The sequence below is a fragment of the Ichthyophthirius multifiliis genome (genome assembly GCF_000220395.1).
Source record: "Ichthyophthirius multifiliis unplaced genomic scaffold scaff_1120509251336, whole genome shotgun sequence".
In the NCBI taxonomy this organism is placed as follows: domain Eukaryota; phylum Ciliophora; class Oligohymenophorea; order Hymenostomatida; genus Ichthyophthirius; species Ichthyophthirius multifiliis.
This window is the reverse complement of record NW_004085973.1, coordinates 30,173-53,403: the sequence shown is the minus strand read 5'-3', so window position 1 is coordinate 53,403 and position 23,231 is coordinate 30,173. Positions and strand designations below refer to the sequence as shown.

Genomic DNA, 23,231 nt, shown 5'->3' with positions numbered 1-23,231 from the left:
TTTTAAAAATAAACTTACTAATTATTTAATTATTTTGATATACCATTATTATAAAATTTATTTTTACTTTAGAAATTATTTAAAATATCAATCAAAAATAATAAAAAATAATATACAAATTTATTTAATTTTATCAATATATTATAAAATTTCATTTCATTTTGAAAATGAGACTTTAAATAAAAAGATATTAACAGTCTGTTAAAAATCTTTTTGTATAACTAAAATGTGATAATATAGTAAAAAGTATAATAACTTTATTTCAGAATTTTATTACTTAGGACTTTAAAATTATTACTTTATTTTTATATAGAATGCAAGTTTTTTTTTTTTTCAGAAAAATACTCCTAATATTACAAATAATATATTTTTGAATTATTTATTGATAAATATATAATCTTAAGATTATATATAATATTGTAAAACAGGCAACCAAGTATATAATATTTGAACAAAATTATTAAATGAAGGAAAATTTATGTATATGCAAAATTTTTGACAAATCAATTAAGTTTGTTTGAATATTAATTTTAGATATTTAAAGTATGATTTTTTATAATTTTTGAAATATATAAATTAATTTTTTTTTGTGTTTTATACTCATATTATTTTTAAAGCTATTTTTTATTTGTTATTTTAATTTTTTAAGAATTTTCATTATATCGAAAAATTATAGGTAATCTTGTTAATAGAAAATAACTTATTTTCTCTGAAATACTTAACTTTTACTATTTAAAAACAATATAATTTAACTATATATATCCAATAATAATTTAAATTTTAGACTAATTACTTAAATGAAAAAAAATTAATTATATATAAAGAATCTATAATTAATTAGATAAAAAATAAAAAATATTTTTGTTAAAAAAAAAAAAAATGAAATATATTTATATATATATATCTATTTATAAAAGAATCTTCAATATACATTATTTTATTACATATAAGAATTCCATTTATTAACAGGTCCTTTATTTTAGAGAAAATCACAAATTTGTTTAAAGCTAGAGTTTTCTAATTATTTTTTTTTTATGCATAATCATATGGAGTTCTCTTCTTAAAATCTACAGGATCAATTTCTGCTCCATTTTAGACCAAAATCTTAACGAAATCAATTATTCCATATTTACATGCATAATGCAAAGCAGTTCTATATTTTATGTCTTCCATTTAATTTAAATCAACGCCGTATTTAATTAACAAATTAAGAGTTTCTTTTGGTGGATCAACAGCAAAGAAACGACTTGTCTTGCATAAGTCAATTAAATAGTTATTTTCTTGTTAATTTATTTGATATCCATTTTCTAAAAAGAATTCAATAACTTCATCAAATCTTAAGTGTAATATAGATTCAAATGCTTCCTATATATGTCCTCTAAGTAAAGGCAATACATCAGAGTTTTAGTTTATTAGTATTTCTAATTATTCTAATTCTTCATTCTTTGAAAGGTAAGATATTTTATTTCCTATTTCCATTATATAATCGAATTGTTTTTTGTTTGTTTAACATATTTAATCCAACATATCTATTGTTTTATCCATAGGAATATCAAATTCAAACGGCTTTATATCTCTAAAAGCTCTTCTTTATTTAGAATCATAAGTAGTTTGATTATTTGGTTGTATATCTTTTACTTCTGTATTCATTTTTTATTTTTTTTTAAAATTTAAAAATATGTATTTTATAAATTTTGTAATCTTTTTTTCTAAAAAAAAAGAATTTAAAAATTATAAAAATGAAAAATTTATGAGTTAATATTTTTTATATGTTAAAATAAAAATATTATATTATATATGCTTTGTATTTATTTTATATAAAATAAATCACTATTATATATCTTTATATTCTTTAATACTATATTAATTGAGTTATTAGTTGCCATTATTAAATTCTTCTGGATTTGCATAAACACCAGGAGTATCTTATTAATTACCATATTTACTATTTCTAACTTCTTAATAAACAATATTATTTCCACCAACAAGATTATTTGCAATGTTATTATTAATATAGCTTGTTTGTACCTAATCTAAAGGTTGATAGCTTGTAATATTTTCTTATTTTCCAAAAGTAAGAGGAACATAATCATTAAGAGGTCCAGTTTGGCTATTTTTAATATTTCCGCTTCTTTTTACTACTTCTTATTCTACAACAGGATAACTAATAGGAGTTTAAACATTATAATTACTATTGTAAGCATACTTATCAACATTATTATTTAAGAATAAAGGGTTTGATTATTAGACATTTGTATTAATTACAGCTTATTAAGATACATATGAAATAGGTTGATATTCAGTCAAAGGTTAATAGCTTGTAGTTAAAACTGTTTAATAATTAGTAGAAGGAACTTAATATGTATTTGTAAGAGGAGGATTATATTATTAATAAGCAACTTCTTCTGATTGTTTTTTACTTCTTTTTACTTCGTCTTAAACTGTTTAATATTATATGGTAGTATTGTCATTTTTTATCTATTGACTTATGTAAGCTGGAGAATTATTATATCTAGCAACTGCATCTCTGCTCATTTTTAAGGCAGCTTCTATTCTACGATCCATTTCTTCATCAGAAATGTTGAAATCTTAGTGATTTTGAACAGCATTATTAACTGTATTTTGAGACTAAACTACTTTAATAATTTAAATATTTTCTGTCTTTCTTACTTTCACATATTCATCATTATTTAATTCTTATACTAATTCGTCAAAAGAAGGTCTTTAAGCTTCACTTTCAGAAAGCATTTTTTACAAAATAATAAAGAGTCTTTCAGAATAGCTGATTCGTGTTTTTTAAAGCAAGTTATTTACTTGACTTTAATTCAAAGCATAGTCTTATTTAGAATAGCAGGTTTCAGAAAAACTTTCTAAAGTTGCAGCTTCGAGTACAGTAGCTGCTATTGAGAAAACGTCTCCTTTCCAATTATCTAAAGAGACATTTGTAGATACTTTATTTATAGTTTAAAGATGTTAAGGTGACAAATAAAAATCTTAGCTTGCACCAATTTATATTTAAGCTACAGCTGGCATCTTCTTAGTAGCAGAAAATTAGTCACCTAATTTTACTTATCCATTGTTTGTCAAAAGCACGTTGTAGGGTCTTATATCGCCATGAAAAACGGCTTTTGTTTTTAAGTAAAACGCTGCACTTATTAAACTGTCTAATAAATACCATAATTCACCTTCTTAGTAATTGTAATGTATTTTTTAGCGTTCTAATATTTCGTTTTTTAAGTTAATGTTTAAGTATTCATATAAGAAATTTATTTTAAAAAAGGAAGAACAGAAATCAGTACTCTTTTAAGAATTATAGTTGAGAAGTTTAACTATATTAGCATGGCTTAATTGCTTGCGGAAAAAAGCTTCTTAAAGTTAGGCATTCCATTAGGCTTATTCGGTTAATGTATTTTAGATTTGGGCATAGAGTTGTTAAGTTAATTTTTCCTTTAATATAGTTGCCTTTCCATATCTAGAGTCGGTCAAAATTTCCTTTTATTCGAAATCTTTGGGCTCAAAAAGATTTTAATTGAGATTTTGGTTGTTTGCTTGATTTGAGTTTCCCATTTAAATTTTATTTTTAAGTATTTTATTTATTTTTTATGGAAATTAATTATATAAGTTTTTTTTTTTAATTTATTAATATTAATTAATAAATATATTATTTATTAACTTTTGATTTAATAAAATTCAAAATAATTAAAAAAAAAAAATTTTATTTGTAATTTAAAAAAATTATTTTTATTTTGTTATATTTTTTTCATAATTAACCAATAGAAGTAATAACATTTATAGTTTTAACCTTTTAATATAAGTCAAAAAATTATAAAAATATAAATAAAAAAAAATATATTAATGTATAAAATAAATATAAAAATAATAAGAATTATAAATATATAAAAAAAATATATATTTAAAAATAAATAAATATATTAAATAATTATAAATAAAATTATAATATTTAATATATAAATATATAAAATAATATATATATAAATATAATATATATATATATTATATATAAATATATATTTTTACTTATTTTTTAATCCTTTTTAAATATAACCTAATATAATATAAATTATTACATATTTAATTTATTTTTTAAATATTAATATTTTAATCATAATGACTTATTATAAATATTTATATAATTTATATATATTATTACATTATTTTTATATTAAATTTTTTTATAATAATTTTAAAATAATTATCTAATTTTTTAATATTTCTTAATATATAAATGCTATTTATATGTTTTATTTATTATATAATTAATTAAAATTATACTTTATTTATTTTTTAATATATAATATTAATTTTAATTATTCTAATATAATTATAATATATATTTTAGTTATTATAATTATTTTATATTAATATTTAATATTTAATTTTATAAATAATCTCTTTATTTTTAATTAATTTTTTTATTTTATTTTATTTTGTATTATATAATTTTTATTTTATTTTAGATTTTTTTTATAAATAATTTTTTTATATTTAATATTATTTTTTTATTTATTTAAGTTATTTTTTTTTGTTAATATATTTAATATATATTTATATATCTTTATATTAATAAAAATATTATTAAATTTAAACATATTTCATATATAAAATAACTTTTGTATATATGATATTTATTTTTTCAGTTAAAAATATTTAAATAATAATATTTATATTTTAATTAATAATTATTACATAAAAATGGGAGATATTAAAGACACTAAAATTAATGGAAAATATTTAATTGGATAAAAGCTTGGTTCTGGATCTTTTGGAGATATATATTTAGGTATTTTTTAAAATAAATTTATATAAAAATAATTAATTAAAGCTACAAACATAGAAACCATAGAAATAGTAGCTGTTAAATTAGTAAATATTATAAAAAATTATATATAAAATACTAAATTAATAAATAAAGGAAGATTGTAAAAGTAAATAGCCACAATTACTTTTCGAAGCCAAAATAATGAAAGCATTATAAGATAAAGGTTAAATATATTATTTTTTATAATTCTATATATTAAAAGTTGGTATTCCTAAATTATATTGGTTTGGATAAGAATGTGGTTGTAATATAATGATAATAGATTTATTAGGTCCATCTTTAGAAGATTTATTTAATTTATGTAAGAGAAAGTTTAGTTTAAAAGCATCAATTATGTTATTTGATTAATTAGTAAATATTTTATTATATATTTAATGTTTTTTATAAATAAAAAGGTTTAAAGAATTGAAACTATTCATTAAAAAGGATATATTCATAGGGATATAAAACCAGATAATTTTTTAATAGGTTTGGGAAAGAAATCTAATTTAATTCATATTATAGATTACGGATTAGGCAAGAAATTTAGAGACTCAAAAACACATTAACATATTCCTTATAGAGAAAACAAAAATTTAACAGGTACTGCAAGATATGCATCTATAAATGCACATTTAGGAATAGAGTAATCTAGGAGAGATGATTTAGAAGCATTAGGATATGTATTAGTATATTTTTTGAAAGGATATTTACCTTGGTAAGGAATAAAAGCAAATAATAAATAGGAAAAATACAGTAAAATAATGGAAAAAAAAATGTCTACTCCAGTAGAAATATTATGTAAAGGATTACCAAGTTAAAAATTAAAGATAAAACAAAACAAAAAATATAAATTAAAAAAAAAAAAATATAGTTGAGTTTTCTACCTATTTAAATTATTGTAAATCTTTAAGATTTGAAGATAAACCAGATTATTTATACTTAAGAAAAATGCTAAAAGAAATATTTTATAAAGAAAATTATGAATGGGATTTTATGTATGATTGGTGTTTACCTATTGGAGTTAAATTATATATTTTTTTGAAATTAAAATCTTTCTATATTTTATAAAGGGAGAATAAATAAGTAATTATTAAAATGGAAAAATTACTATTTCTATTAATACTGGTCCTCCTGTCAATTAATAATAAATTTTAAATATGAATTCAGGTTATATTTATAATTTTTTAGTTAACTAATAACATATATTTAAATTAATTTATTTGTTGTAATAAATAAAAAGATTATAAAAACTAAAATGATAAATTAGAAGTATTCATGAAAAATTAAAATAATAATGAGAACATAAATAGTACCCCTGTTAATGTCAATGATAGTTATTAATAACATTCTGATATAATTAATCAAAAAGATTATAATTTGCAAGATTAACAAACAGTTAAATAAAAAATGGTTTCAAATAATTAGACTCTTATACCAGAATAAGATATTACTCTATTAAATGAAACCTATAATATAGAATATGGAAATTATATCCATTAAAATATCACAGCAGGAGATTATGATGATTATTAGAATTAATTAGAACCTTAATACTATGATTAATATAATAATACTTTGTCCGATAATCATTAAACTTGAGAAAATACTAAATTCGACAATTAAATTAATATAGAAAAAAATAAATATTGTAAAAATATTAATATATTTAACAAACTCAGATAAAAATATAGAAAAAAAATATTTAAATAAAATAATTAATTTTAAATTTTCATTATTATTTTTATAAATTGAAGGTCTTTTATTTTAAAAAGAAATAAAGTTAAATTAAATTATCTATTTTTATATAATAATAAATATCCAATAATAACAGAAGTAATTATTTTTAAAAATATAATATGTTTTCTATAAGTCTATAAATTAATTTATTAAAGTATACATAAACTATCTATTATTTATTTTAAATACAAAAATAATTTATTTCATAATATTTTCTTTTACATAATAAAATTTGATGATATAATGTATATAATATGCTGAAATTTTACGTTGATATGACATATCATTGCTATTCATGTCAAGAAAAGAAAAATTATAAGTTTAAATATTATATTTTTTATAATAAAGATTTATTTTTTCCCAATAAATATAATTTTATATATTTGTTAATAATTTTGAATATTAAAAATTACTTAAATACTAAATATCTAAATTGCATTATTTATATTTAACATTTTATATAATAAATTACCCCTTATTATTAATTAAACTTTAAAAAAAAAATATATTCCAATATATAAATTTAATTAAACTATGATTTTTAATTTTACTAATAACCTTATTTATAAAAAATCCATAAGTGTAAATATATATTTTTGAACCATTTCCATATAATTTCCTTATTTTTAACTTAGGTAAATAATAATTTAACAGCTAAAAAATTATTTATACAGTAAATTTATTTATTTTATTTATAATATAAATAAATAAATTATTACATTATTTTAAATACTTTTATTCTTATCACATTAACCAATTACTTTTATATTAATCACAATATGAATTGATTATCAATATTATATTTTAAAATAAACTCTAAATTTATATATTATTAAGTAATATTATAAATTTTTAAATTTTTTTTTTATTTTAATAAATAATATTAATAACATATAAAACTTAATTTAAAAATATTTTTTTTAATAATACATTTAAATATATAGTATAATTGATTTATTTTATTTTTTATATACTTTTATAAAAATAAATATATTTTTTTAATATTATGAAAAAAATTACATATAAATATTATAATAATAAATATTAATTTTTAAAGACTATTTTAAATATTTATAATCGAATAATTAGTAGTTTTAATATTAAATATAAATGAAAAATTTATATAAATTGAAACAAAATAATTAATAAAATTTCAATATATTAATATTTATAATTATATAGAAAAAAAATTGCTATATTTATATATTTTATATTTTTAATAAATATATAATTTATATATATATATATAAATTAAATATTATTATATATATATATTTTAATATATATATAATATATATATATATTTATATATATATATTATTATATTTTTTTTTTTTTAATTTTATTTTTATTTATTTTAAATAAAAATTATGTATCTTATTAATATTAAAGATATTTTTTTTATTTATTAAAAGTTATATTTAAATTTATATTTTATTAAAATTAATAATTAGATTTTTTTTTTTTTATAATAAATGCATTTTATACTAAAAATAATTGTATTAAAATTAGCTTGTTCTCAACATATACCATATAAAATATTTTTATTTATTTTTATAAAATAAATAAATTTATCTGTTAATTTTTATCTTTTTAAATTTTATTTATTATATTTTATTGTATATTAATTTTATAAAAAACAAAAAATAAAAACAAAATAGATATTTAATGTTATATTTTATAAGATTAATTTAAAATATTTTTTAAAGAATTTTTAAAATTATACTGAATGCTAAATATAATTAATAAATATTTATTAAATCTTTCTTAATTTATTGGATAATTTTTTTTATAAATAAAATGGTATTAATAAAACATAAAAAAACTAATATATTAATAATATAAAAGGTTAATAATACTTAAATATAAAAATGTATATTCCAATGTATTTTTTTTAATTTTATAAAAAAATATTATTAAAATTATTTTTATAATATAATTAAAGGCTAATGAAAAAAAATTATATTTTCTATGTAAATGAGGCTTATATATTTGCAAACTGAGATATATCAAGTATTTTTAATATAAAATAAAATATTAAAAATTTGATTTTATTACCTTTAAATAGATTTAAGCAAGGAGATAGAAAATATACTTATTTAAATTAGAATGTATATGAATGAATGTGGAATTATCATAATAAAAATGGTAAAGGAGAAATTATATAAGTAAAGAAAATATGTAAGATAGATAATGGAAAAATAATTAAAAAATGTTGAGATGGAATATATAAATTTTATATAGCTTTATTTTTTTTAGCTAAAGATATTCAATATTATGAATTTACTAAAGGATATGTTTATAAAGGAGAATGGAAAATAACAGAACAAACGGATTGGTAGAGCTGTTATATTAAGACAAAAATAAATATGAAAGAAATTGGGTTTAAGATAAAACATATGTAAAAGGAACTATGAGATATTTATTAATGAAAATTTTTTTAAATATTAAATAAAACAAATATATACTAATATAATTGGGAAAAAAAAAAATATGGAAATATATATTTATATTAATGAGGAAAAATACGATGGCGAGTTTTAAGAATATTTTCCTCATGGAAAAGGCATTATAATTTTTATAAAATAGTACTTTAATATTTACTTTGTATAAAATAAATAAAATATCTAAACAGAAGATAGATATGAAGAAGATTTTTTTCAGGGTAAAATGGATGGATATGGTGTTTTATATTTTGAAAATGGTGATGTCTATGAAGGTGAATGAAAAAAGTAAATATAAAAAAGAAGGCTTACATACTTATATATGATTAAAAGATGAATACAAATATTTAGGTAATTGGAAAATAGATTAAGAGGAAATTAATAATAAATATTCATAGAAGTATTTTGAATTATATATAAAAAAAAATATTAATTGATATTATTTTATTTTTTTAATATTAGTAATATGTAAGATAAATGAATAAAAAATCAAACGTAAGGAAAAAAAGAGTTTTTTTAAAATAAAAATGGATAAATAGAGATATTTATAATAAAAAATATAAATATTAAAAGAGAAAAAATAAAATATAGAAATTAAAATAATAAATAAATAAAATATATAATAATTATTTATTTCAAGAATAAACAATAAAAATTAATATAATTTTTCTTTTATAAAAATACTAATATAGATATAAACTATAGTTATAATTATTTATATATTTTTATATATTTTCTTTATAAATATAATATATTTTATATTTAATTATTCCTTTATTTAAAATAATAATTATTTTGTCAATTTTTTTTCAATCATCACTAAGAAGAATACAAGTTCCTGATAAAATCCATTTATTAGGATCTGAATCTTCACTTTCCATATTTAAATTAGCTTTGAAAACATAAGTTTAACCTCTAGCGGATGTAACATAAACAGGACATTCGTATTATCCAGCAGTTTTCTTTGATGCAATAGGAACTGCAATAACATTAACAACAGGCAATCTAGGATGTAATTCTTTTGGTTTTTATTCAATAAGATAGCCATCTTAACCTTATCCACCTAATTCCCATGCTGCTCCTTCTAAGAATAAACCATGTATATAAGCTCCGTTTTCAGCAGTATTTACAACATCTTCGTGGCTTTTCATAGAAGTTACATTTGTTTAAACTGCAATCTATTATTTATTAAAATTAAAAAATTAAAATATGACTATTTATATATATATATATTCTTACACCATCCAAAGGTAAACCTTTAGCTCTAGCAGTATATTACATAATAGCAGTTAAATAAGACATAGGATTGAATAAATAAGTAATATTTAAAGAATTAGGTGTTTATAATTCTTTTGACCATTCTGATAATTAAAGATTTCTTTCTATAAGATCAGCAAACCACATAAATAGAGGTTTTTTAGAAAAGTATGCCTTAGCTTCCCAAGAAGCAGGAACTTTATTAAAAGATAAAGATTATGCTAAACTTTCCATTGCATCGGTAATGTTAAGAGCTCCTGTAAGGCCAAGCCTTAAATCTTCAAGAGATGTTTTAATTTCTTTAAGAAGTCCGTTCATTCTTTCACATTCTTATAAACAAACAACTATATAAGGAGTTTTTTCCTTTACCCTTTCTTCAATTAATAACATGTTGAAGTCTGGAGGACAACGTGCTTTGAAGTCCATAAGAGTTCCCATTACTCCATCGTCTTTTTTCGATCCTCCACTTGCTGCTCCTCCTTATATTTCAAGGATTGTGGAAAATACTTAATCACAAGCAGCTGTCAAATAACCTATTTCGGCATTTGGATGCATACCATACATTTAAGGAGTTTCAATTGGTAATTTTTCTTCAATGTATTTTGAATAAGCAGAATAATCAAACTTTGATGCATCAGGCGATTTAAACAAAGGAGCTAAGTTGAATGTTGGCTATAGTAATTCAGGTCTAATAAGCACTAAAAGATAAGTTCTATTTGTTCTTCTATCCCAGTCCTATTTTTTTATTTAATAAAAATATACATTTTTATATATATAATAAATACATCTGTAATATGTCCACCATACATAATTTCACCAAAAATATATCTTAAATCATCCCATGGTACTTAGTCATATTTAGAAAGATAATTAAATAGTACATTAGCACAAATAGTAAGATCACCATCATTAAAATTATATACTCTTGACCAACCTTAGGTACCGAATTTCTTTCTTCCAAGCATAAGACTATGGAAGAAGCACAAACCAAACAAACAAGATTTAAATTCTAGAGGTTTTTTATCACATTTATCCAAGAATTCTTAGTCGAATTTGCTAAAAGCACGTCTTAAGTTTGCCTTTAAGAATTAAGGTGCTTCATTTGCGCATTTAAGGGATGCTTAAAGGATTGATTCAGGTATAATTTACTGTAAAGGAAGTAGAACATTTGGAGGTTCGGAGGAAATAAAAACTCTGAAATTAGGATGTGTTTTGGGGTTTGCGAAAACACTTTCAAGGAAACCTTCTAAACCATTTAGGCCATAGAGCCAACTTTACATAAGATGTACATTTTATAACATTAGCCAATATCCTTTTTAAGCACAATCGAAAACAGCTTTTTTAGCTCTGTCTTCTTGTCCTTATCCCATAGAAATATTAATAAAACGACCATTATTAGATGAAATGTCATACTAAGCAGCTACTTTTTCAACATCAGGAGTAGGATCAACACCTGGGAAAAGTACGAAGAAAATAGGAATAGTTTTAATAGTTTCAGAAAATGTATCTATAATATTAAAGGGAGGCTATTCAATGAATCTTTCTCCCATTTTATCTGAGACGAATTAACTTAAAGCTGAAGGTAATCTATCAGGTCTTAAAGCTCGGAGAAGTAATAATTTATAAAATTTATTTAACTCTTTGAATGCTTTCGGTAAATCTGCTAATTCAGCTTTTTCTTCTTGATACCATTTTCTCCATTATAAGACATCGGTTTCTAGAGATTAACAAAATCCTTAGAAATGAACTATTGTTTCTAAAGCTTTACATGCAGCCCAAATACCTTCGGTTAAGAAAGATTTCAATTAATCAGGAATAGCACCAGGATTAGGATCTACTTTTCCAATAATTAAATGGTTTACTTCAGCTTCTTCTAATTCTCCTGATCTTAAGAGAACTCTTAGACATAACATTACTGCAATAATGAGTTTATGAGTTTCAAATGTACCTCTTCTTGTGTATTAATAAGCAGTGTAAGTAAGAGATTCAATTAGTTCTTCTACACGTTTTTTTAATGAACGAGGACTCATGGGTTCTTCGCCTTCATCTCCTTTAGCAGCTTATTTAGGTGGAGAAGCACCTTCTTCGTAGTTTTCTTATTCTTCTTCTTTATTTTCTCCTTCTTCTTCCCCTTCTTTTTTATCACTTTCTTATTCATTTTTTTATTCTTGTTCAACTGCTTCGTCATTTTTTTCGGTTTCATGGGCTTTTTCCGGCGAAGCAATTTCATCGTTAGGATTATATTCTTCTCCTTCTTAAGAGAATGGAATCATATTGTTTTTACTGTATAATTTATTTTCGGATATATTATCAATAGCTCTATTAATTACAATAATGAAAGATTCAAGAGAATATTTATAGAATGAATGTATTTTAGGCAAATCACTCAGCATGAAATAAAATAAAGCACCTCTAGATGCGGCAGGTCTATAATTTTCAGATGTTTCATTTATTCTGGCTTCTGTAATTTTAGCCGCAGCGACTTTTTCTGCAATTTCAACTGAAAGTTTTTTGGAGTATTCTAAATTTTCAATAAGAGCAATATCATCTAAAATATCTCCTTTTGCATTTGCTAATTTGAAAAGAAGCTCATCTTCTAAATCTTTCAATTTGATTTTAAAATCGTTTTATTGAGTAATTAATTCGACTTTCTTTTTAGCTAAATCGGGTCTTTCTCTTGCAACGACTAAAGATAATAATTAATCTCCTAAACCAGCTTCTGTTACTGTGAAATTAATAAGAGCTGCTTCAGCTTATATCTCAGGAGGATAATGAGGATTAGAAAGCTTTGTATGTAAGAAAAGCTTGAAGTTATTATGCAAAACGAGGTCTTTTCCTGCAAATTTAATGATTTTATTCTTACCTCTTTTAATAAATGAACGAGCAATAATAGGCATTAAAATAGCATCTACGCGTTCTGACATATTTTCAATAATAGCCGAATAACCATTTTCTATAGACATTTCTAAATCTCTGTTTATATTCTTAGAACCAAGTCTTAATATTTTCAAGCTATTATTTTTTTCTTTTTCACGAATCCAAGTAATTCCTTATAATTAAGGATCTATCATAAGTGAATACCTAGCAGAATTAGTAAGAATAGTACCGTTTTCAATAGATACAGAATCTGAAGGTAGTTTTTATTTATTCCACAAGGCTATAGTGGATTCGTTTGTTAGAATTTTTATCGGATCAGGATCTAATGACATAGGAATTACATTTTCTTTCATGAATTTTACGAAGTTTTGGTTTATCATTATGTTTCTGAATTTCTTGTTGAAAGGTCCTGCGTAAGAAACAAATGAAGATGCAATAAGGACATCACCAACAATAAGTTAAAGTTAATCATTAAGAGCAATAATTGATTTACCCCATCTTTCGTTTTCACTTGAGAGAGCTGTAACTAATCTTTAGGCTAAATTAAGTCTTCTAGCGCACCTTTCAGCTTCGTTAATAGCAGCTTCCTTTTCACCAGCAGCTTTATTATATTCAGCAGTCAAGTTAGCTAATTAAGCATTTAATTAAGCGACTTAATTTTCTACTTCAGCCAATTTAGTGTTGGCTTCTTCTAATTATTCTGTAGATTCCTTCAAAGCTTTACGTTTAGGTTCTACGTCTTAAATAACATCATTATATTTAACAATATTAATAACCCAAGAACACACTCCTCGAGCTGCACCAGATTTTGAAGCCATCTATTCTGGAGTAAAAACAGGCATGGAAATATATTAGTTTTTGACTATATTGACATTTGTTTATGGTACTAAATTCTAGTCTACAATATCTTTGAAACCTAGTAATTTTGTTAAAAATTCTTCTGGCGATTTCATCATTTTTAAGGCTGCTTTCCAATCTACTGCTTTTGGTTTTTTGGTTTTGTCAATTTCAATTGCTTCAGGGAAAAATCCGGCTAATAAATACATTGTCGCAGCGAATACTTCAGGCACTCCTGCAGGTGGATTTGCCCATGATTTTGCTGTTCTAAAATCATCTTTTTTAATCGAATCTAAAGCCTATTTGGCTTATTCTATTAAAGGCTCAGCTGCCCTCAAATCAGCTTCAGTAGATGTTTTCTTTTCTTCGACATCTTATTTGATTACAGCGCATTTTTAGGCTTCGATTTAGGCCTTAGTGTTTTCGATCTCTACTTTGTCTTTTTCTTTTCCGACTACTTCTGCAAATGCATCTGCTTCCTTTTTCTTAGCTTCGGCTTCGACTTGCTTTTCTTTTACTTCAACCTCAATAATGGCGACTTATTCGGCAGTTTCTTTTAATTTAACAAGACCAGTTTCATATCTTTCTTTATTTTTTTCAAGAATATCTCTCTTTTATTGTAACATATTTGTAAACAAACTAATTAATTCAAGGAAAGATTTAGGTGTAGTATAAGCATGTCTTCTTTCTTATTCGAGTAATTTTAATCCTAAATCATTAACCAATGAAAAACTAAAAGGCATGAATTTAACGACTGCATCTCTTACTTTATCAGCACCCAAATCAACTGGTTCCAAAAAGGATTTGGCTACATTAAAAAGTGCCTCTTAAGGCCAAGGTTAATACCAATCAATAACTGTGCAATTTACAAGTGCAGGGAATTAACGAGCACGTCTTCTCATATCTCCCACTGGAGAGAAACAAATAGCCATATGGAGATTTTTCTTTACTGAATTAATGAACCAGTTCCAGCAGTTTTCTCTAGTGTCTGGAATACCATCGCTTTTAACTTTTGGTCTTACTTAGTTTATCATTGCTTCTTTTTCATCTTATGTATATAATTCGGATATTTCACCTGATGATAATAAATCGTTTATATATACGAGGAAGCGCTCGTTTGTTATCTATCCTTCAGTGAATAAGAAGAGCATTCCTTCTTCTTTAGGTCCACTTTTGAAATATAATTGTTATAAATCAGTACGCAAATCTACCATTGAATACGTTGCTGAAATTGTAATTGAAAAAGTAGTGTAACCCATAATAAATGAGGATAGTTTAGATAAAGATTATTTACCAGAACCTCCTACACCGACAAGTAATGCGTGTCCACTCGAAGGAAGTACTATACGGCAAATTCTACATACATGCTTCATTGCGTCTTCGAAAAGTACAAGACCCATAATCGCATTATTATCATTATATTCTTTTAATGCTTCAGAAATATGCTTTTCCATATCATTGTTTGGCATTTAATCATAGAATCTATCAGAGTTTATACCTTAAGTAAAATTGCAATAAATAAGATTTTCAGGATTTTATCCGAAATATCTTGAAAAATTAAATTTGGAGAAAGATTTCTTTACAATATCAGATATGTTTTCTTTATAAGTTTTCAAGTTATCTACAGAAACAAGTCTATCTCCGTAAGTTCTCTCACATTCATGAATCCATAATTTAATTAATTTATCAGGTTCTTAATATCTATTAGGATCTGAAAGTAGTAATCCTTAGAAAATATTAGACATATGTCTCAAGTTGAATTCGTAATGGAAATTAATAGCCGTTTTTCTGAAATTCATAGTAACAGCTTAATGAAGTAAAAGAGAGGCTCTTACGATTATATTAGAGTATTCTTAAATTGTAGATTTGAACCTCTTTAAGTGTCCATTAAGGAATGTAATATAAATAAGAGACAAAGATTCGTTATCAGGGAAAGGAATTGATACAGTCCAGAAATGTCTCTAATACCTCAAATTTACATAGAATGAACCTGCGGAAGGATTCATAGCAGCTAAAACTTAAGTATTAATAATATCTTTAAGAGCTAATTTGCCTATGTCATAGAAATGTCCATAGTCAGCCATTTGTCTTAATAAAGCAATAGCGGTTTGAGTATCATAAGGATCGAGTTAGGGCATGTTAAGATCATCGACGAAGTAAATTAATTAAACTTTACCAGGAGGACCATATTATCTACCAGCTTTTTTTTCAAGTGTTTATTCAATTTATCCTTATAAATAAGGAGAGTCAGTATAATAATTAAAGTTAATTAATTGATAGGCATATAAATCAGGTTTTGCTTAAGCAATTTCTTTAAGGATACCTTTAGCTAATTATGTTTTACCACAACCAGAGTTACCTATCAATAAAGAAGGATGTTTTACCATTAAATAAGATTTAATGAAATCCGAAGTAGCTACAGTTTCAATTGTATTGACAGTAATATTACCCATAGTTTCGGTTTAGGGATCAAATTCTTTATTTTGTAATTTTTTATTCCATTCTGTAAATTTGGAAGAGTCTCCACTTTAATCAACATAATAATCAAAAATAGTTCCTTTTCCAGGAAATTTTACTGCTGTTTTCCAAGCTCCTTTCCACCAAGTAGAAAAGTCTTTTCTGTAATCAATTGAGTCTTTTTCAGCTAAAGCTCCTCCTACAGCCCATATAAGTGCATAAACGAATAAATATTCTAAGTTTTTGACTTCTCCTTTGAGTAAAGTTTATAAAGCCTTACAAATAGAAACTACTTATGACATAGGAGATACAGGCACTAAGAATCTGCAGTGTTTTTTAATATGATCTAATGTATCGGGAACAAATTTCATGAAAAGTTAATCTAAGTTCTTTTACATTTCAGCATCTGAAGGGAATTCTTATTTAATCCAAGATTTTACATAAGATCTCCATTAATAACCACCTTCATCAGAAATATAAAGAATACCAGCTCTTGATACAGTAGCAGGTGTAGCAAAACGTAAATCTCTAATTTCGAAAATTGCTCTCATATGAGGCTTTAAAGGAATACGCTCATTATTTGCCAAAGTTAAAATCTTATTATCGTCCATAACTGAGTTCATGGATTCAATCCAATTTGCATCCAAATCACCATCTAAAACTATCCATTTTATGTTCAAATCTGGAGTTTCGGCTAGTGTACGTAACATTTTTGAGAAAAGACCATCTTTCCATTCTTTAGATGGTAAATTATATCCGTAGAAATCTTTTGTTGATACAACTTTAGGATCCATATCAACTAATATTGTTTTCTTATTAACTTTATCTTAAGATTTAGCTAAAATTTTCCATGTTGAAGATTTACCAGCAGCAGGGGGTCCCATAACAAACACACAATGTCTAATAGCTAAGAGTTCTCCAAGTTAAATAACTTTAAGCACAAATTCAGGAGATGGGTCAAGTTTATTTTCTACACAAACATCACATACAACTTTTTCAAAAGCCAAATCTTTTTTAGGTTTGACATCGATTCCAGGGAACAAATCACCCAATAAACCGTGGAAAACATATAAATCTTAATATGCAATTTTAGGAATATTGAAATCTCTTAAAGCTCTCATAAGTAAAGCTTATTCAGAAATAGTAAGTTCACTTCTTTTGAAACCACCAGCCACGACAAGTACTGATTTAATTGCCCTTAAACCCCAATCGTAATGCAATTATTTAGATAGCAAATCTCTGCACAACATATATAAAGTAACGAATTTCTTCGCAAGAATCTTAGCTTCTACAAAACCTTCTGCCATAAGCATATTTTCACAAATAAGTTCCAAATCAGGAACAACAACTGTAATGGGTCTGAAAAGTGCTTTTAAACCTTCAGGTAATTCCGCACGGCCTAAATAACCTGGGTTCATAGTAATGAATACACCACAAGTAGGATCAAGTGAAATTTCATCACCTTCGAGCATGAATCTTTCTGCTCCTTATTTAATTGCATCAGTAACAGCTTTAAATTATACAGAACATACGGAAAGTACTTCAGGAAGTAATCTATTGAATTCGTCAAAACAACCCCAGCAACCACTAGAGGCTAATCCTTTATAGATATTACCCATAGATTCATAGTTCATTTCAGATGAACAGTTAAATACATAGCATGCTTTAGCTAAGGCATTTGCTAAATCTTTTGTTGTTTCTGTCTTTCCAGTTCCAGCAGGACCAGCAGGTGCGCAACCCATCATCAAATGTAAAGCTTAAGTAGCAGTGACATAAATACGATCAGTAAGAGGAGTGATAACCAAACGAGGGCCATTACCTAAATATTCATAAGAATAAACAAATCTAGCATCAGCGATTCTAATTCTGGCTTCTCCATCCCAATAAAACTTAAGTTGAGATTACCATTGGAATTCTTCTGCTTTTCTAACGTGTTCATTAATAAGACGAATGACAACATCTCTGGAGTGTGTATCAATAGTAATAAGACACATAATTTTTTAACGCAAAGGAACTGATAAATCTCCTTGGACCATCTTAATTAATCCTGTAAGTAAATTAATTGATTCATCTAAATAATTCTTCATTGCATTAATATCACCTCCTTGTAATTTCAAGAAAACATCTTCAACAGCTTTGCAGTAAATAATATTATTAACAAGAAGTGTAATTTAAGCAGGATCTTATTTCAACCATTCCTATCTTTGCATTGTTTATTGATTCTTAAAAGAACGTTAAGTGACGTCTTTTAATGTACCAATCATAGTATCAATTACATCTTTTAGATAGCTTTCTACTTTTCCTAATAAACTTTTCGGTTAAGAAAAATCTACATCTTCTGTTCCTACGCAAGAAATCATCTTCAAAGCAGTAGGTCTTCCACCACCTCCTTCTTCTTTCAAGACAAGATTGTCTATAGCTTAGAAAATTTTACTCATATGTCTGTTAATTTTAGCTGGGGAATTACCATTTGAAAGAATATCTAATAAATCATTTACAGAGACGAAATAGAAACGAGGGAAGGCTCTTCTTTTAGAATCCAAAAACTCATTTAAAGCTTTTTCACAAACCTTTAATTATGACTATATTTTCTCTAGTCTTTTAAGCATTCCTGAAATAGTACAAAATTATAAACAATTTTTTAATTCACAACCATGAGACATGATTTCTTTCATTTCCTTATCGATTCCAACAAATGAAGCTGATTCATTAGGTAATTCACGTTTGACTTCTTCGGATTAAATAAAAAGATTTTCTAAGAAAGACCAGGTTTTCTATACTTCGATTAATAATTATACAACATCATAAATGCTTCCTAGATCGGATTTCCATTTTTCAACTTCCTTTTCAAAATAGGCAATATATTTAGAAAGTAACATGTTGTTTATTTATAATTAATGTTCTTCCAAAGTTTCGAAATTTTCTTCGGATACTTTTAAAGTGTGAATATCAGTGTTTTTATGTTGAATAAGTTCGAATTAAATATCCTTCCAGAATTCAATGATTTTATTAAGATTTTTTTCCATTTTCAGCTCTTATTTAGATTAATCAGTAATTTCTTCAATTGCATCCTTAAAGTCAAATAATTTGAGATCCCAAATAGTTTATAATTCCAATTAATCATTTACTTCAAATTCTTTTTTTACAGTATCTTTTATTTTTTTCCAATGTCTACCATCAGTAGAATTCATAGAAGGATCTTTTAATTCTCCTAATAAAGGCAAGAAAGTGGCCCAATTTTTGAATTATTCTTAGATTCCTAAGAATGCATTTGATCTTTTATCAATACCTCTTAAATCAATAAGTGCTTTTCTTAATTTTTTAATTTCATCTTCCATATCCATTGTATTAATACTTCCCCATTTCATAACTTTATATTCATCAAAAGATTTTTCTGAAACCTCTATTCTTTACCATAATTTTTCTACAGCAAACAAATCATTTTTAATCTATTCCATTAATTTCTTACATCCAACAACCGAGTCAGGGAATTCGAACATTTAAGCTAAGTCATCATATTATTTTAGGTTTTATTCAAATTCATTTACTTTTTCTTTTACTTCTTGAATTCTTTAGAAAGACTCTTTTACACCAGTTTTATAGTTAAAGAAAGACTCCTTCTTTAATCCCATTAAGAATTCTTTTAAGGTTATTTCTTCGAATTTCTTTATCTTATCCTTTGTTTTATCAGATTCAGTCTTTACGGGGCCTTATATATCTTTTTTAACTGCCTAAGCAATTTTAGATAAGTTTTTCCATTCTTCTTATAGTTTTTTGCATTTTTTTATATCTGCATCTTTCGCGAGTTCTTTCTTTTTCAAAAACTACAACATTTCCTCAATAGTGTCTAAAATTAGTACATGATCTTCTTATTTAATTCTAACTTAATCCAAATTCTCCATTACAGTAATAAGTTCTTTTACGTTTTCGGATATATTCTTGTTTCTAATATCAATATTTTCTTTTGTAGAATCAATGAATTCGGATATATCTTTTAATTATTTAGCAATATAATTATATACAGCAGGTCCTGTAATTTCGTTATTTTAAGACTTGCTTTTTATAAATGAGCATTTAAAAGGATTACCTCTAACAGCTTATAATTCTCCATTTTCATCTTTGTATTTAATATCAATTTCTAAAGTAGCCTCTTCTTCAGAAGTGAAATTAATAAAATAAGAACCATCATCATTGTCTATTATTGTGAAGGCAATTAAAGAAGGATCAACTTCTTGGACTTCTTCTCCTTCTTTTTTTCTTCTCCTTATTTTTTTTCTAATTCTTATTTAGCTTTTTCTGCAGCTAATTTTTTGGCCTTCTTTTCTTCAGCTTCTTCTCCCTCTCCTTCATCTTCTTCCTCTTCTTCGCCTTCTTTAGGTGCCTCATTAACTTCTTCTATTTTTTTAAGTTTGGCAGGATTTCTGATTGTAACAACAAATTCATCAGAACCACTTTCTCTATTTTAGTCATTTTTATTACGAGCCTAAACTACAATGCATGTTTAAGTTCCAGTATTATTCTCACTTAACAAACCAGGACCATAAACTATAGTTTTTTCAGCCTTAGTGTTCAAATAATATTCGAAGAAGCTCTTAGTAATAGTATAATCTCCTTTATTCATACATACAGTTACTTCCACTTTTCTAGGCTATTCAAAAGTAGGAGTTTCACACACAATTTAATTCTCGCTAACAAATGTTCCTGATACTTCTTTTTCGATTTTCCCTCCGAAAAACTTGATACTGATATTCTAACTATCCTTAAATCCATCTCCTATTACTGTAATTTTAGTCTTACCTGTTATAGGTCCTAAACATGGCTTAATAGAAAATATTGCATAAGGAGGACCTGTAATAGAAGACACATTAAGTGCCCAAATATCGTTAAGCCAATTATTAGCCCAACCTCCAAAAATAATTACTCTAGATTCATTGGAATCATAGAACATAGCAGTACTTTCTCTTGGTTTAGGTTTTACTATAGTATTCTATAATTTATTTATTTTTTATTTTTTATTATTATAAAAATATTACTTTTTCACCAGAATTATCACTTTCCATATTAACAACAGCCCAATATAATCCGTCTACATCTAAAACCCAAGAATCATCTACATATTTTGAGTTTGCTCTATTTCCACCATCTTCAAATTATCCAACACTTCCTCCAAAAATGAAATACTTCCAAGAAGGAATAGAAGGAGTCATAATTCCTCCTGCATTCCACTTAGGAATTTCGTGAGTTAATTCAGGATCTATCCATTCATCTTTTTCAATATCATAGATAATAGTGTTCGAATACTATGATGAAAAGCTCCATCCTCCGAAAATCATTAATAAAGGTTTATTAGCCATCATAGCAGCTGAATGTCCTCCTCTTGGTTCTGGGGGATTTCCTTTAGGTTCTAATTTTGTCCATTCAAAGCCTTCAGTTTCTAAAACATAAAGGTCGTTAAAGGCTAGTCTTTAATAGTTAATACCTCCATGACCTCCAAAAACGAATACCTTTCCATCATAATAGGTAGCACTGTGCGCACAACGAGGTTATGGAGCTCCGATTTTCGATTCTGCATTTTTCGGTTCTCCTCCACTGATTTAGTTGGGTGGTTTTGACCATTATTGATTTGCTAAATTATAAATGTTGATATTTTTTTGTAAATATTTATATAGAAATATTTTTTACTTGTTTTTAAAATATAAGTGTCATTAAATCTCAAGTTAGAAGTATAACTTCCTCCAAATATTAGCATTCTATCAGCAGATATAGCACAAGCTGCATGATAACATCTTGGTAGTGGAACATCTCCAGAGCAGGTGAGTTATCTCCATTCACAGTTATTTCCTTAAATCTTTAGATTGAATACTTAATTGTTGGGAGATATTTTCCCGTCTTTAAAGTTATTCTTATCATTATCTAATCCTCCGAACATAATATGCTGTTTTCCAACTGTTACTATTGTATGTCCAGAACGAGTGGTGGGCTGCGTTGTCCCTGTTTATTTTAATTGAGTCCAAACTAAGGGTTAAGGCTTTTTTTTGTTATTTTATATAATAATTATTTTATTTATGTTATATGTTAATATTTATCTTATTTTTATTTACCATTTTTTTTCAAATACTTTCACTCTTCTTTTTTTTTTTTTTTTTAATATTTTATTTATATATATATATTTTTTTTAAGTTTTGTTTTTTTGTTTTTTTTTAAAAAAATTATATTGAAAAAAAGAAATAAATTTTATTTATAGTATTACATGAATATTTTTCATTTATCTCTTTATATTTTTTATTTTTTTTTCAAATTTAAATAAATAGATAAATAGACATATAATAAATATTTTTTATGTTACAAAAAATTTAAATATCTTTTTTTTTTTTATAATACAATAAATAATTACAGAAGTTTTACTTTTGAACAAAAATATTATTTGTTTTATAAAATACAATTTACAAATTATTTTTTAAATATATAAAGAAAAAAAAAAAGATTTAATTATAAAAAAATTGTATAAAGAATAAATTTTAAAAATAAAAATATTTAGATTATATAAAAATAAAAAAAAAAAAAAAATTTATAATATCAGACTTCAATATTTTACTCAGTTAATTCTTAAAATTAAATATAGTTTTTTTTTCTGAGATTTTTAATTTTTTTAATAAATAAAAAAACAAGCAAACATATTACTAAAAAAGCCAAACAAATGAATAGAATAAATTTAGTGTTAGATATTTCTTTACTTTAATGATTTAAGAAATTATCTTTAAACTAAATAACATTATCAATATGGTTGAGCTAAATTTAAA

At 24.0% G+C, this 23,231-nt stretch overlaps 4 protein-coding genes across 4 annotated transcripts, besides 22 other annotated features; 1 reads left to right on the top strand and 3 right to left on the bottom strand. All coding sequences in view use genetic code 6, as the record gives it.

Moving 5' to 3' along the window:
• Positions 1–654: 654 nt before the first annotated feature.
• On the bottom strand, positions 655–1,565 carry IMG5_184350 (hypothetical protein; the record flags this gene model as incomplete). The annotated part of the gene is made up of 2 exons (XM_004027329.1): positions 945–1,565; positions 655–728 (listed from the first exon to the last, which is right to left on the bottom strand). The coding sequence occupies exons 1-2, from the start codon at positions 1,543–1,545 to the stop codon at positions 655–657; spliced, it is 675 nt and encodes a 224-aa protein (XP_004027378.1). The 5' UTR covers positions 1,546–1,565.
• A 221-nt stretch (positions 1,566–1,786) lies between these two features.
• Positions 1,787–3,567, bottom strand: IMG5_184340 (protein kinase domain protein; the record flags this gene model as incomplete). Its single annotated transcript, XM_004027328.1, has 1 exon — positions 1,787–3,567. The coding sequence occupies one exon, from the start codon at positions 3,565–3,567 to the stop codon at positions 1,828–1,830; it is 1,740 nt and encodes a 579-aa protein (XP_004027377.1). The 3' UTR covers positions 1,787–1,827.
• A 258-nt stretch (positions 3,568–3,825) lies between these two features.
• Positions 3,826–3,912: a microsatellite.
• Positions 3,830–3,910: a microsatellite.
• Positions 3,913–3,919: 7 nt separating the features above from the next.
• Positions 3,920–4,030: a microsatellite.
• Positions 3,965–4,032: a microsatellite.
• Positions 3,966–4,033: a microsatellite.
• Positions 4,034–4,165: 132 nt separating this feature from the next.
• Positions 4,166–4,198: a microsatellite.
• Positions 4,199–4,306: 108 nt separating this feature from the next.
• Positions 4,307–4,370: a microsatellite.
• Positions 4,371–4,396: 26 nt separating this feature from the next.
• Positions 4,397–4,442: a microsatellite.
• A 52-nt stretch (positions 4,443–4,494) lies between these two features.
• Positions 4,495–4,543: a microsatellite.
• Positions 4,496–4,545: a microsatellite.
• Positions 4,546–4,713: 168 nt separating this feature from the next.
• Positions 4,714–5,983, top strand: IMG5_184330 (hypothetical protein; the record flags this gene model as incomplete). The annotated part of the gene is made up of 6 exons (XM_004027327.1): positions 4,714–4,801; positions 4,844–4,884; positions 4,934–5,003; positions 5,043–5,191; positions 5,236–5,635; positions 5,694–5,983. 6 exons carry the CDS (start codon positions 4,714–4,716, stop codon positions 5,981–5,983), a joined length of 1,038 nt encoding a protein of 345 aa, XP_004027376.1.
• Positions 5,650–5,692: a microsatellite.
• Positions 5,984–7,194: 1,211 nt separating the features above from the next.
• Positions 7,195–7,246: a microsatellite.
• Positions 7,247–7,753: 507 nt separating this feature from the next.
• Positions 7,754–7,885: a microsatellite.
• Positions 7,759–7,885: a microsatellite.
• Positions 7,780–7,874: a microsatellite.
• Positions 7,783–7,885: a microsatellite.
• Positions 7,877–7,919: a microsatellite.
• Positions 7,920–9,557: 1,638 nt separating this feature from the next.
• Positions 9,558–9,628: a microsatellite.
• Positions 9,629–9,812: 184 nt separating this feature from the next.
• Positions 9,813–22,535, bottom strand: IMG5_184320 (hypothetical protein; the record flags this gene model as incomplete). Its single annotated transcript, XM_004027326.1, has 7 exons — positions 9,813–10,181; positions 10,243–10,995; positions 11,046–20,422; positions 20,485–21,418; positions 21,465–22,057; positions 22,114–22,459; positions 22,533–22,535. The coding sequence occupies 7 exons, from the start codon at positions 22,533–22,535 to the stop codon at positions 9,813–9,815; spliced, it is 12,375 nt and encodes a 4,124-aa protein (XP_004027375.1).
• Positions 11,001–11,047: a microsatellite.
• Positions 12,353–12,416: a microsatellite.
• Positions 20,670–20,705: a microsatellite.
• Positions 20,763–20,797: a microsatellite.
• Positions 22,536–23,231: the final 696 nt, after the last annotated feature.